The sequence below is a fragment of the Perca flavescens genome, chromosome 19 (assembly GCF_004354835.1).
Source record: "Perca flavescens isolate YP-PL-M2 chromosome 19, PFLA_1.0, whole genome shotgun sequence".
NCBI lineage: Eukaryota > Metazoa > Chordata > Actinopteri > Perciformes > Percidae > Perca > Perca flavescens.
This window is the reverse complement of record NC_041349.1, coordinates 7,546,333-7,563,004: the sequence shown is the minus strand read 5'-3', so window position 1 is coordinate 7,563,004 and position 16,672 is coordinate 7,546,333. Positions and strand designations below refer to the sequence as shown.

General features: G+C 38.9%; 1 protein-coding gene across 1 annotated transcript; it reads left to right on the top strand.

The window, feature by feature from the left end:
* Positions 1-10,856: 10,856 nt before the first annotated feature.
* Positions 10,857-13,573, top strand: LOC114546093 (lectin-like; the record flags this gene model as incomplete). The annotated part of the gene is made up of 4 exons (XM_028564757.1): positions 10,857-10,889; positions 10,982-11,116; positions 12,172-12,286; positions 13,098-13,573. Coding segments are annotated over 4 exons (351 nt in total), but the record flags the coding sequence as incomplete, so codon positions are not given.
* Positions 13,574-16,672: the final 3,099 nt, after the last annotated feature.

The following is a 16,672-nucleotide window of genomic DNA, read 5'->3' as shown; positions in this document are numbered from 1 at the left end:
CTAACTTGGAGAGGAGGCTCTTCTGTCTGTGTGAGGGAGACGACAGCAAGTGCTTTTGGAAATCTGTTCTGCGTTTGAACGAGGATGAAGTAAGAGAGATGTGAGTGAGCAAATCAGGGAAGTTAGAATAGCTAATGCATCCTGTTAGTGAGTGGAGGAGTCCTTTCTTTAAGAAAAAGCTGAGATAGGGATGTTAATCAATGATAATGATATGCATTAAAAAAACTCACTTGGGCCTGGCTCCGTTCTGAAATAATATGGTCAATGACACAGTAATGTAACATGTAAAGTATCTTCCACTTGTCAGAGTAACAATTAAGTACTGTACTAAGCCAACATAAATAATAAGTAATATAATCAGAAATAAATCTGTTCACATGGGGAAACCAAAGACTTTTGAACACCTGTTTCTTTAACATGTATATAAGAAACTAATGTAATGGCAAAATTACATTTAAGCACAATTCCTTATATTTTTATGTTTTATTTCTACTTTACTGCTCTCACAAATGCTGAAAGAGTCTATCTCATTCCCACATGCAGATTTTGATTCTAACTTTGTGAGACATGCAGTCTGGAACATTATGTGAGCACTGTTAGCCTGAATCGATAAAGGTACAAGGTCACCCTAAAACTATCTCTAGTTTTCTCATGCCAGTTTAGCTGTAACTGGGGGGGTGACAGTCGTACAGGGAGGAGGAGGTGAGATGACTCCGAGATGTCTCTTGTATTCATCTGATTGTCTTCATGTGTATCAGATTGCCTGTCAAAATTGTAGCGTCATACTAAGCCAAGTGCGTATGTGCTGTCACTCTGAAGATGCATAAAAGCCTGGTGTTTCTGTTCACTCATTTGAGAAACTGACTCCACACTGGGCTGAGGCCTTTTGTGAAATCATGTTGATCCTATTTGCAAATATATCTTTTTTAATAAAATACAAAAACCCAACTTGGTTTTAGTCTCAGTCTGTCTTATTTGTTTCAATTTACTAAACTCGGAAATTTCCCCCCCTGCTGCAAAGGAAACTTCCATAACACTAACAATAAAAGATCATTGTCAAAAAGACCTAGGCACAATTAAGGAAGGGGAGTGAAGATGAGGATTAAGGATTGAAATGGTTCAAAGCCAATTTTAGATGTAGGAAACATGATATAAGTGTGTGTAAATGTGTCCAACTGACACCAGCCAAAATGCTGTATAACAAATGACATTCAGCTGTCTATGCCTGTAGTCTGTTGATGTGTCTTGGACAGCTCGGTTTACTTGTAAACATGCAATTGTTTCAAATAAATCTGCCTTAAGTGAACTTCTGCAATCTGTGGTGTCTTTGTGGAGACCTCGTCTGATCATTTCTGTACTGGAGTCTCACGCAGTCAGCAACTAAATGACTTCCAGTTTCATAAACAGGCCTTTTGCGCTTTAACCATAGACTGTCAAAAAGAGGGATGACACGTCTCCACTTCCTCCCACTGTACAAAAATGAAGCCAATATACCGCGGACACAGGCGCTGCCTTCTTGTAATTTTGGAACCAGAGTCTGTGCAGCAGAGATGGTTTAGAACCGAGACGCCCCAACTCAGAGTAGTTTCCTGTCTCTGTGTCATGTGGGTTTTTCCATCCTCTTTAGGAGACTAGCGGCATTCTCCAGATTTCATTGATTCCAACGGGAGAAGTGAACGGGAACACAGATTATTATCGATTCTTTCGCCTCGTAGTCACCTAAGTAAATATTGGACCCATATCTCCAGAACATTCTGTCAATAAAATGGCATTTTTTAAACGGACACATCAGGAGTAAATTATTGTTTGAGATCTGTTTCTGTCTCAGGACCAAACTCTCGCGAGATCTGGCAACGAAGAGAAGATAACGTAAGCTAACGTTTTTGAATGCGCTTATAAAACTAATCTCCAGGATGCTAAATACGTCTTTTAGCTGTGTAAATATCTAATGTTAGCAAAGAACATAATAAATTATTCAGATATAACTTTTCATCCATCCACACGACGTTCACTACATGTTCAAATGAGGCCACGCCTCATATCATTGGCGCTACTTGAAATGCACAGACTTTAGTAAAGAGGATCTCTGTGTGCAGTAGCAAACATTTTCTCTATACTAAAGATAACGCATTACACGCTGAACAAATGGTTTGAAGTGGTACACACTTCCTGTCTCCTAAAGGGGCGTCGCCTCATTTGAACGTGTAGTGAACGTTGTGTGGATGGATGAGAAGTTATATTTGCATAATTTAACGATATTTTCTTTTGCATTATAAACTTAGCACAAAAAGAAAGGAAATTTGTGGTTGGTAGATTATTTCTCTGTGGTAACAATGCATTTTTGGCATATGCCGTTGGAAAGCCTGTTTAGTTCACTTTCAAATGGTGCCCCATTTGTAAGGAACATGCATTTGTGGGATGAGCAGCAGCGCTGAATATGTTGGTTGCGCCCATAAATAATTTGCCAAATCTTCTCTGCCGTTGCCAAACAGGTTATTTTGCTGTTGCTATTGACACTTGTTTTGAGGCATGTCATCATTGGAGGCAATCTCAATGCAGAGAGATATACAGATGAGATTCTGCAACCAGTGGCCATCCCATATCTCCACAGTCTGGGACCAAACTCTATCCTCCAAGATGACAACGCTCGCCCCCACAGGGCGGGGTTTATCAGAGACCACCTCCAGAATGTGGGAGTGGAGAGGATGGAATGGCCTGCCAGCAGTCCTGACCTCAACCCCATTGAACACTTGTGGGATCAGTTTGGGCTTACTGTTCATGCCAGAGTGACCAACACAACCACGTTGCTGACTTGCAACAAATGCTGGTTGAAGAATGGGATGCCATCCCACAGCAGTGTGTGACCAGGCTGGTGACCAGCATGAGGAGGAGGTGCCAGGCTGTTGTGGCTGTGCATGGTTCTTCCACATGCTACCAAGGCTCCGGTTTGTGAAATGAATAAATTGTTAAATTGCCAATATGTCTTGTTTCTTCAAACTTCAATCATCCAATTCTCCAAACACCAAAGGAGTCAATGGCAGAATAAGCTGTTTGGCATTGGCAGAGAAGATTTTTCATGGCAAAAACCCACATACTCAGCGCTGCTGCTCATCCCACAATGCATTTTCCTTAGAAATTGGGCAACATTTGAAAGAGAACTAAACAGGCTTTCCAACGGTATAAGATCTATTGCCAAACAGTATTGTTACCACAGAGAAATAATCTACCAAACACAAATTTCCTTACCTTTTGTGCTAAATTTATATTTACACAGCTAAAAGACATAGCATTACAAACATTTATTTTGCTATGGCGTTCGCTAACATTAGCTCATCTGTGTTGTCCGATCTGGAGAGAGTTTGTTCATGAGACAGGAACTGGTCTGGTCTTCTTCCTGATGTGTCCGTCTAAAAAATGAATCCAATATTTACTTTGGTGACTATGGGACAAACGAATCATAATCTGTGTTCACGTTCACTTCAGGTTGTGAGCATGGAAATAAAATTATGGGATGAAACTTGTGTTTGTGCCAGTAAAAATGTATCAGTGCATGACGACGTTTAAAGAGGCACAGTGAATTTGTCTTTTGAAATTTTTTAGACCTGTTAAACACATGAGGTTTTTAGATATAGTCAAACTAGGTTTAGGGTTTTGCTAAAATGCGATGTCTATTTGGAAAAACTGTCTTGCTGAATTTGATCAACTCCTTTTTTGATTATGACTCCAGAAAAAAGCTGAGGTAAAGCAGCCACATGTTGTATAATCTTGTACATGGTTTCTGTTACATAATGTACTGTAACCGCTGTATGCACTGGACAATGACGGTCTCTGTTATTCTGGCTGTGTTGTGTTCTGTATAAAAGTACAAGAACCTGTTTATGTTTGTATTCGTTAATGTATTACATTTTATATTGGATTGCTTTTCTAATCACTTTTATGTTAACATTTAATTTATATCATCATCATCTTTCAAATTATTCTTAAAATAAAATTGAAACAGTCCCTATGAAATATGCATAGACTGTATAAAAATAAGAGAACTCCCTCTGTACTTTCTGCAGTAATTATTGGAAATATGCTGTGCACTAGAACTCAACTCTGCCACCGTATGTCACCAAGCTCCATTTAAAATTTGCTCAAGTGTAGTTGAAATTAAAATCTTAGCAAATAATTGTTGAGCATAATAAGATATTATTAGATAAGCGATTATTGTGCAGAAAAGTACCTGTGTATATACAGTATATAAAAAAATACATAGAAAGAAACTGTAAAAACCTGCTAAAACAATAAAAACATGACATGACAAAAGGTTTTACATTACAAATAAGTGTCATCCAAGAAAAGCAGCCTTTTATTACATGTGGCCTCTCTCCCACCCTGCCCATCGGTTATTAATTTTGTAGCGGAATTCTTTCCAAATGAGGTCCTAAGGCCTGTGACGAAGAGTTCAGTTAAGAGTCCCATGGCATGAACATTTCACTTTATGAGGTTTTTTTAACTTTAATATGAGTTTTTTAACTTTAATAATATGAGCCTGCCTATGGTCCCCGAGTTGCTAGAAATGGTGATAGGTGTAAACCGAGCCCTGGGTATCCTGCTCTGCCTTTGAGAAAATGAAAGCTCAGATGGGCCGATCTGGAATCTTCTCCTTATGAGGTCATAAGGAGCAAGAATACTTCCCCTTTCTCTGCTTTGCCCGCCCAAAGAATTTGGCCCATCCATGAGAAAGAGAGAGACATCATGGCTTGCAAACATGCAAAGTGGCCGTTGGTCATGGCCAAATACAAAGTATGTCAAAATTACAGTATGTCTATACCATGACGTCTGACTGCATCCGGTCACATTTTGTAGTATACAAGCCAGCATGCTTTCTATATCTGACCCACAATCCTCTGTGCAGCGTATAACACGTCACATCAAGGGCGACCCCAAAAGAGCACAGACAGCCAGGGCGTAGCTAGACGTAAACATTCGGGGCTCAGTTAGGGGGGGTCCGGGGAGATTTTTTTTCTATTTATGGCAGTTATGTGCACTATTTCTCAAGCAATTTCAGAATGAAATGTCTAAAAAGAATGAGATAGTCTGGGAAGCCAGGGCTCTGAACAATAGAATGCCGATATAAAAATGATACCCAGTGATTACCTTAAGCTCACAATGATTACAATAGTCTGAGAAAGAGAAACTGATGAGATAAAGACAAAGCAGTATCCATCTCTCCAGCTCGGCTGGGTTACATTTGACCTCAAAGCTCCAGTGAATTCGTAGGAAATTAAAAAAATGACACATTTGGAAAAAAAAACATGATAGTTAGCCAACATGGTGTTTTAAGCCAAGTTTAGAACAAAGATTTGCGACGAGATAAATTGCAGAGTCGCAGCGAAACCATCAGCTGGCTTGAGTTGGTTCATATGTTACTGTTCTCCAACTGTCGTCATCATTCTGAAACCTAAACACAACAAATGTTGAGGATTTTTACTCCTGGCGCCTAAAAAGAGACGAAAATGCTACATTTAATAATGTACAGAAGGTAGGGTAGAAATTTAGCCTAAACAGCATCAGAGAGACTGAGGGGATTTGACACAAAGTTAAACATATAGTAAAATCCTCAAAGATTCTTTGCTTTTGAGGAAACAATGTGAGTGGAGTTTCAGAAGACATGGCCCACTTCGCCCCTGCCGACAGATATATGAGCAAGAGGGTCCAAGTTCAAGACGCGGTGTCACGACAAAGTTGTTTGTCCCAATTGTTTGCATAAAGAAAGGGCTGCTGCAGTACTAAAGTACTAAAAGTAAAAAAGAAAAAGTATGTGGTTTGTAACACAGCATTAGACTATGTTGTTTTGTCTTTAAATTTCTGTCTGCACAGGAAGTAGGGATGTGTCATGTTTTGTCCACCTATACACATGATCACATTTTCTGACATTAGGTCGCATCAGTTGTTCACTGGTAATTATATGTAATGTGTAAAAGTGTGGGAAAACAGGCTACTTGTTAGATTTTAAATGTGATTCTTGAACAACGAAACAATAAAATATTAGATTCTTTGGATTTTATGTCTCATCTTAATGTTGGAGAATATAATTCGATATGACCCAGCCAAGTGGTGTCAGTGTTTACTTGCAAAAATGGGCTGTAACCCAGATTTGCACAATACAAGATGAGGAAAATAAGAGCAGATATAGATAAGATAAGAACAAGTAACCCTAAGACCAGACGAGACAGTCAGGGAAGCCAGGGCTATGAACAATGAAAGGCCGATATAAAAATGATATCCAATGATTACCTTGAACTCACAATGATTACAATAGTCTGAGTAAAAAAAAACTGATGAGACAAAAGACAAAACAGTATCCATCTCTGCAGCTCGGCTGTGTTACATTTGACATCAGAGCTCCAGTGAATTTGTGGAAAATTAAAACAATGACACAGCAGAAGTGCCAGCAATCCGCAGGATATAAAGACAGAAGCAACAGAGGCGGCTCAACACACCTGCTGATCCTGAACCAGGTGAGTCTCCTTTGGATTATCTTAATCAAACATTTTGAACGCAGATTTATTTTGCAAGGAAAGACATGCAGATGGATTTCGCTTTTTAGAACTCTATGTTGTTGACAGTTTTAGATTTTGTTGCTCCTATTTCAACAGGCTACAGTCCCGGTTCATCATCATCATCATCATCATCATCAGCATGAGCATCAGCATGAAGGCGTTCAGCGTGTCTCTGACACTCTGCACCTTTCTGATCCTAAGCGATGCCTGGTCCATCGACGACACAAGCCCTATTTTTAAGCTTGGGGGCCTCTGTGACCAAGAGAGGAATAACAACCAGGGCTTGATTGGAGAGTTTGTCCCACAGTGTGATGCTAACGGGAACTTCCTCCCCCAGCAGTGCTGGGCGTCCACCGGTTACTGCTGGTGCGTCAATGTCATCACTGGGGAAGAGATACCGAACACGAAGACACAACCGGGCGTCACACCTGTTCAGTGTGGTGAGTGATAACATGTGCTTGGGTGTCACATTATTGTTTTTGCTGGACCGAGTTCTTGTGCAGTTCTGGAAACTAGCTAAGAACTTTTACTCAAGTACTGTAACTATGTACAATGTTGTAGGGCTGCAACTAACGATTAGTTTCATAGTCGATTGATCTGATGAATATTTCCCGGATTAAGGGATTAATTGTTTGTCAGAAGATGGTGAAAAATGTGGATCAATGTTTCCCAAAAACCCAAGATGACGTCCTCAAATGTCTTGTTTTGTCCACAACTCAAAGTTATTCAGTTTACTGTCACAGAGGAGCAGGGCCGGTTCTAGCCCTTTGGTTGCCCTAGGCGAGATTGAGTTTTGTGTCCCCCCCATTCTCACATTGCCAGATCTCCACAGCGCTGTGTCAGCAATAGAGTAGTAATGTATGTTCATTTTAGTTTCTAGCTTCCATGTAAGTTAGATGGCACCAACATTTGGTCTAATCATAACTGGTCTGGCAACCCAAAGGCCAGTTTTTTGTTTCCAGATTTGTGTGCATGGTGACTTATGATGCGGGGGTCTGGGGGTCCACCCCCTGGAAATTTTGAGCATTAAATACTTCATTTCCTGCATTCTGATGAATTTTTATGCACTATTTTTTTTTTTTTTTACCTTTTTCTGAATCAATTTATGCTGGAAATATCTTTATCTAAAGGGAAACAGAGATTACAATCTAAATATAAAAACATAATGGAATATTTAGCAGTAAGGCTCACAGGCGTTCTGTATTGCTTTCATCTATTAATTCTCCTTTGGATCGACTTTTCTAATTATATCTGAGTCAGCACACATGTAGCCTAGGCATCATTTACTCTTCCCGCTTTTGCTTCTTTTGTTGAGGAAGTAACCACCTTAAATGTGCATATTAAAATTTTTCACCTGAATGATACATGAATTCATTTTAATGAATTAATAAACCCCTGGACTGTAATATTTCAGATGTGTTTGAGCAAGATTTCTGCTCATGTTCAAAACTTTATCCACATTCAAAATACAGTATATCTCATCTGTGTTCTCTGAGGTTTGGAGGAGTTGTGATATTGTGAGAATAATAAAGTGATAATACAATAGACTATTACAAGAATAAAGTCACTATATTTCAGAAAATAATCCACCTGCACCATAGTCTGCTGTGCATTACATGATTGCTCTGCTGAGACGGTAGATGTCAGACCTCCTGACAGACTCAGAGCCCCGTTTGGGACGCTGGTCTCTGAATGAGACAGTTTAGGGAAGTGGCTGAACGCTGCTCTACATCGGAGGTGGAAACACAAAACTACACAGAAATAGGGACACATCTGCCGCAGCGTGCCCACAGCAGAGCGCGTCCATTATAAACCTGAAGCTGCACAGACCAAGGAAGGTGCGCTTGCAGCAGCTCCGTGTCTGTGCCGCTGCTCGTCTCTATTTCTACAGTGAGAGTGTCTGCCTCAGAGCTCCGTGTGTTTGAGTCTGACCCGTAGACTGGAAACGTCGCATAATGAAAGGTTGACAAGTAAACGTGTGGCTGAGGGGGCGCCCTAGGATGATCATGTTTAATAAACACGTTTTATTTTGCTTGTCGTTCTAATTCTATTATTAATGGGAAGTAGACCTAAGGGCGACACGGCGCCCCCAACACTTTTGACGCCCTAGGCCATCGCCTAGGTCGCCTATAGCAATCGCCGGGCCTGCAGAGGAGAGAAGAAACTAGAAAATATTCACATTTAACAAGCTGGAATCTTAAATTTTTACTTAAAAAAAACAAACGGATTAATTGGTTATCAAAAAAGTTACCGATTTATTTAATAGTTGACAGCTAATCAATTCATATTTGCAGCTCTACAGTGTTGAGGTACTTGTACTAGTGTTTACATGTTCTGCTACTTTATAATCCACTACTACTTTACTCAGGCCTCTGCAAGGACGAGAGAAAGAATAGCCCCAGAGTGCCTGGAAGAATTGTCCCACAGTGTGATGCAAACGGGAACTTCCTCCCCCAGCAGTGCTGGGCGTCCACCGGATACTGCTGGTGCGTCGATGTTATCACTGGGGAAGAGATACCGAACACAAATACACCACCGGGCGTCACACCTGTTCAGTGTGGTGAGTGATAACATGTGCTTGGGTGTCACATTATTGTTTTTGCTGGACCGAGTTCTTGTGCAGTTCTGGAAACTAGCTAAGAACTTTTACTTACCGAACACGAGGACACGGCCGGGCATCAACCAGTGTAGTGAGTGATGACGTGTGGCTAAGTTCTAAGTTCTTGGAAAGTGTTGGAAAGTACTTATCCTCAATTACTGTATTACTAAGTACAGGTCTTAAAGAGTATGTACCATTTTTTTTCAATGTGGACCCTATTTTCCTATGTTTTTGTGTCTAAGTGACTGATGGGAAAAACAATCTTTGACATTGGTCCAGTATTAAGCAAGATCGCTGCAGTTGGCAGCGGCGAAACAAGCTACAATGTAAGTTAATAGGGCAATTGTCCAGCTTGTATTCGCATCCACTAAAGTGCTCGTTTTGCCGCTGAAAGGCTCAGATTAATATTCTAAGTGTCTGACAACATCATGGAAAGGATTTCTAAGGAGGTCAGCCTTTCTGTGAAAGAGTAAGATTCTTTTTTTAAATTGCGTTCACTGTACCCACTAGACTCCATGTAAATAAACAGTAATTTTAGCATCGTAAAATACAATTAATCAAAGTCGACAGAAACTAAATAAAACTATGAAAAGCCGTTTTGGGTCGTCTTTCCACTTTTTCAACCATTACAACTCTAGTTTTGGTTAAAATAAACACATAGTTTACCTATTTACATGTGAACATGTGTTGGCTCTAACACTTTACCAATGTCAACGATTGTTGTTCCCATCTGTCAAATAGACACAAAAACATAGGCAAATAGTTTCCAGGTCGAAAGAAACTGTAGTTACCCTTTAAAGTGAAAAAAAATCCTGAGCCTGAAACTTGGGAGTGTCGAAGAATGTCACAGTATGTTTCAATATGAACTTATTAAAGTGAATTTGACTGGCAAAACAATCAAGTTCAACAAAGTTCTTCTTACATTACACAATATAAAAGTCATAACTTTTCAAAAGTAAAAAAAAAAGTTTTGTTTGGAATTAATTTTTACTTCTTTCAACAATATTTTAGTTAAGAGTCAATGTAGCTTTACATATTGCAATAATATGATCCTACAATGAATTATTGTGAAAACAGAAAGATTTGTCAATGCAATTTTGTCTTATGATAGCTTTTTACACAGTGCCAGGGCCATCGTGAATGACAAATTGTGTTCCACTATGAACGTACACACACGTATTTTTTTCCTCACCAACACGGTCAATCAGTGAATGCGCAGTGGCAGCGGTAACGTACTTGTTAACGTACTCGAAAAACCGAAGTTTTTCGACTAGCATCTAATGACGAGCAACCACATTCTTACCGCTGCTGCCGTATAGTATCTTCCTTGAACACATGCTACGGATTATTATGCAAACATTTTTGTACCGTATCGTACAAACTCGTTCATGAGAAGGCGTTGGAATTACATTTTAAACAACAATACAAAGCACAATAGCAACGTCACAGAGATTGTTTCATTGTTTTCCTCCTAAAAGTAATGTACTGTAAGGTACTGCAAATGTACAAATCTGGCTACAAATACAAGTTGCTTCAAATGTAAAAACCTTTAAATCACCATAAGCAATACAGTTAGACAAGCTTTTCTTCAACACAACATGTCTGCAGCCCAAATTTTAGGTCAGTAAAATATTTAAAATATATTTTTTGTAGGCAAGAACTCCTGCCCGAAGGATTGGTCCCGCGTTGGAAAACAATGTTTTATCTTCATCGACAGCCCAAAGACTTGGACTGAAGCTGAGGTGAGGAGTGGTGGAGTGGACCTGCTCATGCATCCAGTCATGTTGCAATGAACCAAACATGAGAATACTCTTTCCTCTCTTGTCGCCTCCAGGATTATTGCCTGTTTGAAGGAGCCAACCTGGCGTCGGTCCACAGTAATGAGGAGAATAACTTCATCCAGATTTTGACCAAAAGAGACACCCACAATTTCCCCCTAACCTGGATCGGTGGCAACGATTGCATTCAGGTGTGTAACCCTACGCACTTTTTTTTTAAGATTATTTTTTGGGGCTTTTCCCTTTATTATAGTGACAGTGGATGGACATGAAAGGGGGAGAGAGATGGGGGATGACTTGCAGCAAAGGGCCACAGGCCGAATTCGAACCTGGGCACCTGCAGGACTCAGCCAGCATGGGGCGAACACTCTTACTGGGGGAGCTAGAGGCCGCCCCCTGTTACTGTAGTTTTTAATAAACTTAATTTTCCTCCAAATTTGAATGTCAACTAAAGCCTGACTGACATGAAACATATTACATACTTTTTGGAAAAGTCATTGAGGAATAGGGAGGTAACTCAGTTAAAATGAATATAAATGTGTAAAGATTAAAACACAACAGACAACCGGTTGAGATAAAAAAAAATGAATCTCAATACAATGTTTTAACGGTCTAGGGCATTATCTACTTCAGATTTCACTTGTTTGACTTCAGACGTCACTACGCCTTCTTAGTTCATTTATTTGAAGAAATCTTTTTCTGTTTAGTTATTTTGAGTTTTTTTATGTTTTTAAACGTATAATGAATAATTCCTTAGTAAATGTTTGTTATTTAGGATACAAATACTGTTTTAGTGTCCCTTTTGATAAGAGGACACAGTTGCACAGTTTATATACATAAAGGAATATTTTTCAGTGATTTGTCTGCTGCTCATTCTATTAAAAAAGTCTGGAGAAAATCATAGTGTGAACTTATATCGTTTCCAATCATGAGTTGAGTGTAGGATTACGTCCCTATTGAGGGAGGGTATTTCACAGCTGACCAATAAACTTTTCCACCAGGGATGACAGTAATAGAAAATATAAGATCATAGAAAACCATCAATTTCACTGGAATTTAAATTGTTATGAACTACAAAACAGAAACGTTAATTGTTGGGTGCAATAAAGTGTAGTGCACCTGTAAAGTATGAAGGTAATTAACTTTAATAACTTAGCTAAATCATTCTAATTAGCTTATGTTTTCTAATTAATTGTCAGTCCTACAATATATTCATGTTGGAATGTTTGTGTCTTTCTATCCATAGTCCGGTTTTTGGATGTGGAGTGACGGCACCATGTTTAACTACGAAAACTGGTCCAAAGACTGCAATTTGCGAGACAAAGGAAGAACAATGCACTGTCTGGAGATGAATTATGGATGTAATAAACTACACAAACACACATATTTAAACCCTGCTCTGTTCACCTGTTTATTTCCTGTTAAAAATACCTGAAAGAGAGAACATTCAAAAATGACTCAGCAAAAAGCAAACAGTTAGCAATCAGAATGAGACCAGAATTAGTTAAAGATGAGGTAGGCAGTTTTTTGTGTGTGTCATTGGGAAGAAATCCCTTAATAACCTTTCAGCATATTGCAATTTAAGTGTTCTGAGAGAAACTAGATTTCTGCACCTCATCTTGGCTCTATTTTCAGGCTTTAGAAAATAGAACCTGTGACAGGAGAAGAGAAGCTAGTGAAGAAACTAGAAATAAATGACTCAAACCGATTAATCGATTATAAAAATAATTGGCCAATATAATAGTTGAAATGTTATCAATTTATCTCTCCGGCTCTAAAATACAAACAAGACACAAACACACAACACAAGGAACGTAACTTGGATAATATGGATAAAAATATATAAATACATATATACTTAGGAAATGCAACACTTACTGGTAAATGTTTGTGTTAATTCATAAAAAAGCGTGTTAACATGACTAAACTCTACACGTTTACAGAAATTTTATTCGTCTGAACACAAAATCTCTGAAGTGATATTTTTGCCAATGGCCTTCCATACCTGCTACATCACTAACATGTGCTACATACCACACTACAACTTCCACAAAATTGACTTTCAACTCCCAGAAATCCAGTTTTTGCTGACAGCCAGCATTTTCTTCATATGTTCAGCTTGAAATACAAATCCTTGAAGTTAAATGTTTCTGTCTATCTTCCGCATTACAGATCGCAAGAAGTGGAACGCCGCCTCCTGCAATGACACTCTCCCTTTTGTTTGTGCCAAGGAGATCTGACATATCTGAGGAGGCCGACAAGCCAGATCTAACATTCAGAGTAATGTAACCTCACTATGTAATCACACTGTGGGATCCAGATCCATTTACAGGTCCCACAAACTCTCTGATTTCTTTCTAGTTAGACAAGTTTAGCACGATCCACTATCAATCCTGTAACATGATGGTTGTTTAATACACATTGTGTTCAAGATGATTAATGTATCTTGTTTAGAGCACAAATTAGTCCCAGCTAACTTGGAGAGGAGGCGGAGGTGTGAGGGAGACGACAGGAAGTGCAGTTTTGGAAATCTGTTCTGTGTTTGAACGAAGATGAAGTGAGATATGAGTGATCAAATCAGGGAAGCTAGAATAGCTAATGTATCCTGTCAGTGAGTAAAGGAGTCCATCTTGAAGAAAAAAGCTGAGATAGGGATGTTAATCAATGATAATGATATGCATTAAAAAAACTCACTTGGGCCTGGCTCCGTTCTGAAATAATATGGTCAATGACACAGTAATGTAACATGTAAAGTGTCTTCCACTTTTCAAAGCAACAATTAAGCCAACATAATTAATAAGTAATATAATCCAAAAGAAATCTGTTCACATTGGGAAACCAAAGACTTTTGAACACCTGTTTCTTTGACATGAATATAAGAAACTAACAATAAAAGATCATCGTCAAAAAGACCTAGGCACAATTAAGGAAAGGGAGTGAAGATGGGGATTAAGGATTGAAATGGTTCAAAGCCAATTTTAGATGTAGGAAACATGATATGAGTGTGTGTAAATGTGTCCAACTGACACCGGCCAAAATGCTGTATAAAAAATGAATTTGTCCGGGACAGCTCGGTTTACTTTTAAACATGTAATTGTTTCAAATAAATCTGCCTTAAGTGCACTTCTGTGATCTCTGTTGTCTTTGTGGAGACCTCGTCTGATCATTTCTGTACTGAGGCCGCTCTGGAGTCTCACGCAGTCAGCAAGTAAATGACTTCCAGTTTCATAAACAGACCTTTTGCGTTTTAACCATAGACTGTCAATAAGAGGGATGACACGTCTCCACTTCCTCCCACTGTACAAAAATAAAGCCAATATACTGCAGACACGGGCGCCGCCATCTTGTAATTTTGGAACCAGAGTCAGTAGAGACGGTTTAGAACCGAGACGCCCCAACTCAGAGTAGTTTCCTGTCTCTGTGTCACGTGGCTTTATCCAGCCTCTTTAGGAGACTAGCGGCAGTCTCCAGGGTGTATTGATTCCAACGGGAGAAGTGAACGTGAACACAGATGATGATCAATTCTTTTGCCTCGTAGTCATCAAAGTAAATATTGGACCCATTTCTCACAAGCCACATATCTCCAGAACATTTTGACAATAAAATGGCATTTTTCAAACGGACACATCAGGAGTACATTTACTTTGTTTGAGACCTGTTTCTGTCTCAGGACTAAACTCTGACCAACACAACCACGTTGCTGGCTTGCAACAAATGCTGGTTGAAGAATGGAATGCCATCCCACAGCAGTGTGTGACCAGCATGAGGAGGAGGTGCCAGGCTGTTGTGGCTGTGTATGGTTCTTCCACACGCTACTGAGGCTCCTGTTTGTAAATTTAATAAATTGTTAAATTGCCAATATGTCTTGTTTCTTCAAACTTCAATCATCCAATCCACCAAACACCAAACGAGTCAATGGCAGAATAAGCTGTTTGGCATTGGCAGAGAAGATTTTTCATGGCCGCAACCCATATACTCAGCGCTGCTGCTCATCCCACAAATGCATTTTCCTTAGAAATTGGGCACCATTTGTAAGAGAACTAAACAGTCTTTCCAACGGTATAAGATTTATTGCCAAAAAGCATTGTTACCACAGAGAAATAATCTACCAAACACAAATTTCCTAACTTTTTGTGCTAAGTTTATATTTACACAGCTAAAAGACATAGCATTACAAACATTTATTTTGCTATGGCATTCGCTAACATTAGCTTATCTGTGTTGTCGGATCTGGAGAGAGTTTGTTCATGAGACAGAAACTGGTCTCAAAAAAAGTTTATTTCTTCCTGATGTGTCCGTCTAAAAAATGAATCCAATATTTACTTTGGTGACTATGGGACAAACGAATCATAATCTGTGTTCACGTTCACTTCAGGTTGTGAGCATGGATATAAAATTACAGGACGAAACTTGTGTTTGTGCCAGTAAAAATGTATCAGTGCATGACGACGTTTAAAGAGGCACAGTAAATTTGTCTTTTGAAATTTTTTAGACCTGTTAGACACATAAGGTTTTTAGATATAGTCAAACTAGGTTTAGAGTTTTGCTAACATGCGATGTCTATTTGGAAAAACTGTCTTGCTGAATTTGATCAACTCCGCTTTTGTTTACGACTCCAGAAACAAGCTGAGGTAAAGCAGCCACATGTTGTATAATCTTCTACGTGGTTTCTGTTATATAATGTACTGTAACCGCTGTATGCACTGGACCATGATGGCAATATCAGCCTCTGCTGTTCTGGCTCTGTTGTGTTCTGTATAAAAATACAAGAACCTGTTTATGTTTGTATTAGTAAATATTACATTTTAGATTGGATTGTTTTTTATATCACTTTTATGTTAACATTTAATTCATATTCACACTTTTTTTTTCTCGACATCTTTCAAATTATTCTTAAAATAAAATTGAAACAGTCCCTATGAAATATGCATAGACTGTATATAATTAAGAGAACTACCTCTGTACTTTCTGCAGTAATTATGGAAATATGCTGTGCACTAGACTCTACACCACCCTCAAATCTGCCACCAGATGTCACCAAGCTCCATTTAAAATTTGCTCAACTGTAGTTGAAATTAAAATCTAAGCAAATAATTATTGAGCATAATAAGAGATTATTAGATAAGCGATTATTGTTCAGCAAAGTACCTGTGTATATACAGTATATAAAAAAGTACAGAGAAAGAAACTGTAAAAACCTGCTGTTAATACTATAAAAACATTACCTAAAAAACCAGAAGAAAAGGATCAATCTGAGATGAAAAGTTCAGCTACATAGGCCTATATAAAAGCATCCAATAAGCAGCATGCCATAAGACCTTTAAGCAAAGTTTACTGAGTCTAGCATAAGAGTTATAACACAATTGTGGGTTCACAAACAGCATCTAAGTTTCCGTTGCAACAGACATCATGTCAGAGCTGGTCCACCAATATCTCCTCTGAATTATGAACTTGGATCTGTTCTCTCTCTTCAGCTTTTATCCCACTCTCTTCTTGTTGCTAGGCAAAAACTGTTATCTTTCACACACATCACACACACACCAAGGTCGGGGCCTCCGTGTGGTGCAACTTCCTCTTCCATTCTCGCAATCTTCAAACAATGCACTTTATTCCATAAAAGCCTAAACTATTAATATGACTTAAACTTTCTGTGCATCAGGGGTCCCCCGGATTGCTTTTAACCACTTTCTCAATGACTAACATAGCTCTTTTGCAACGAGCACATACACACATTTTGTTGATAAAAT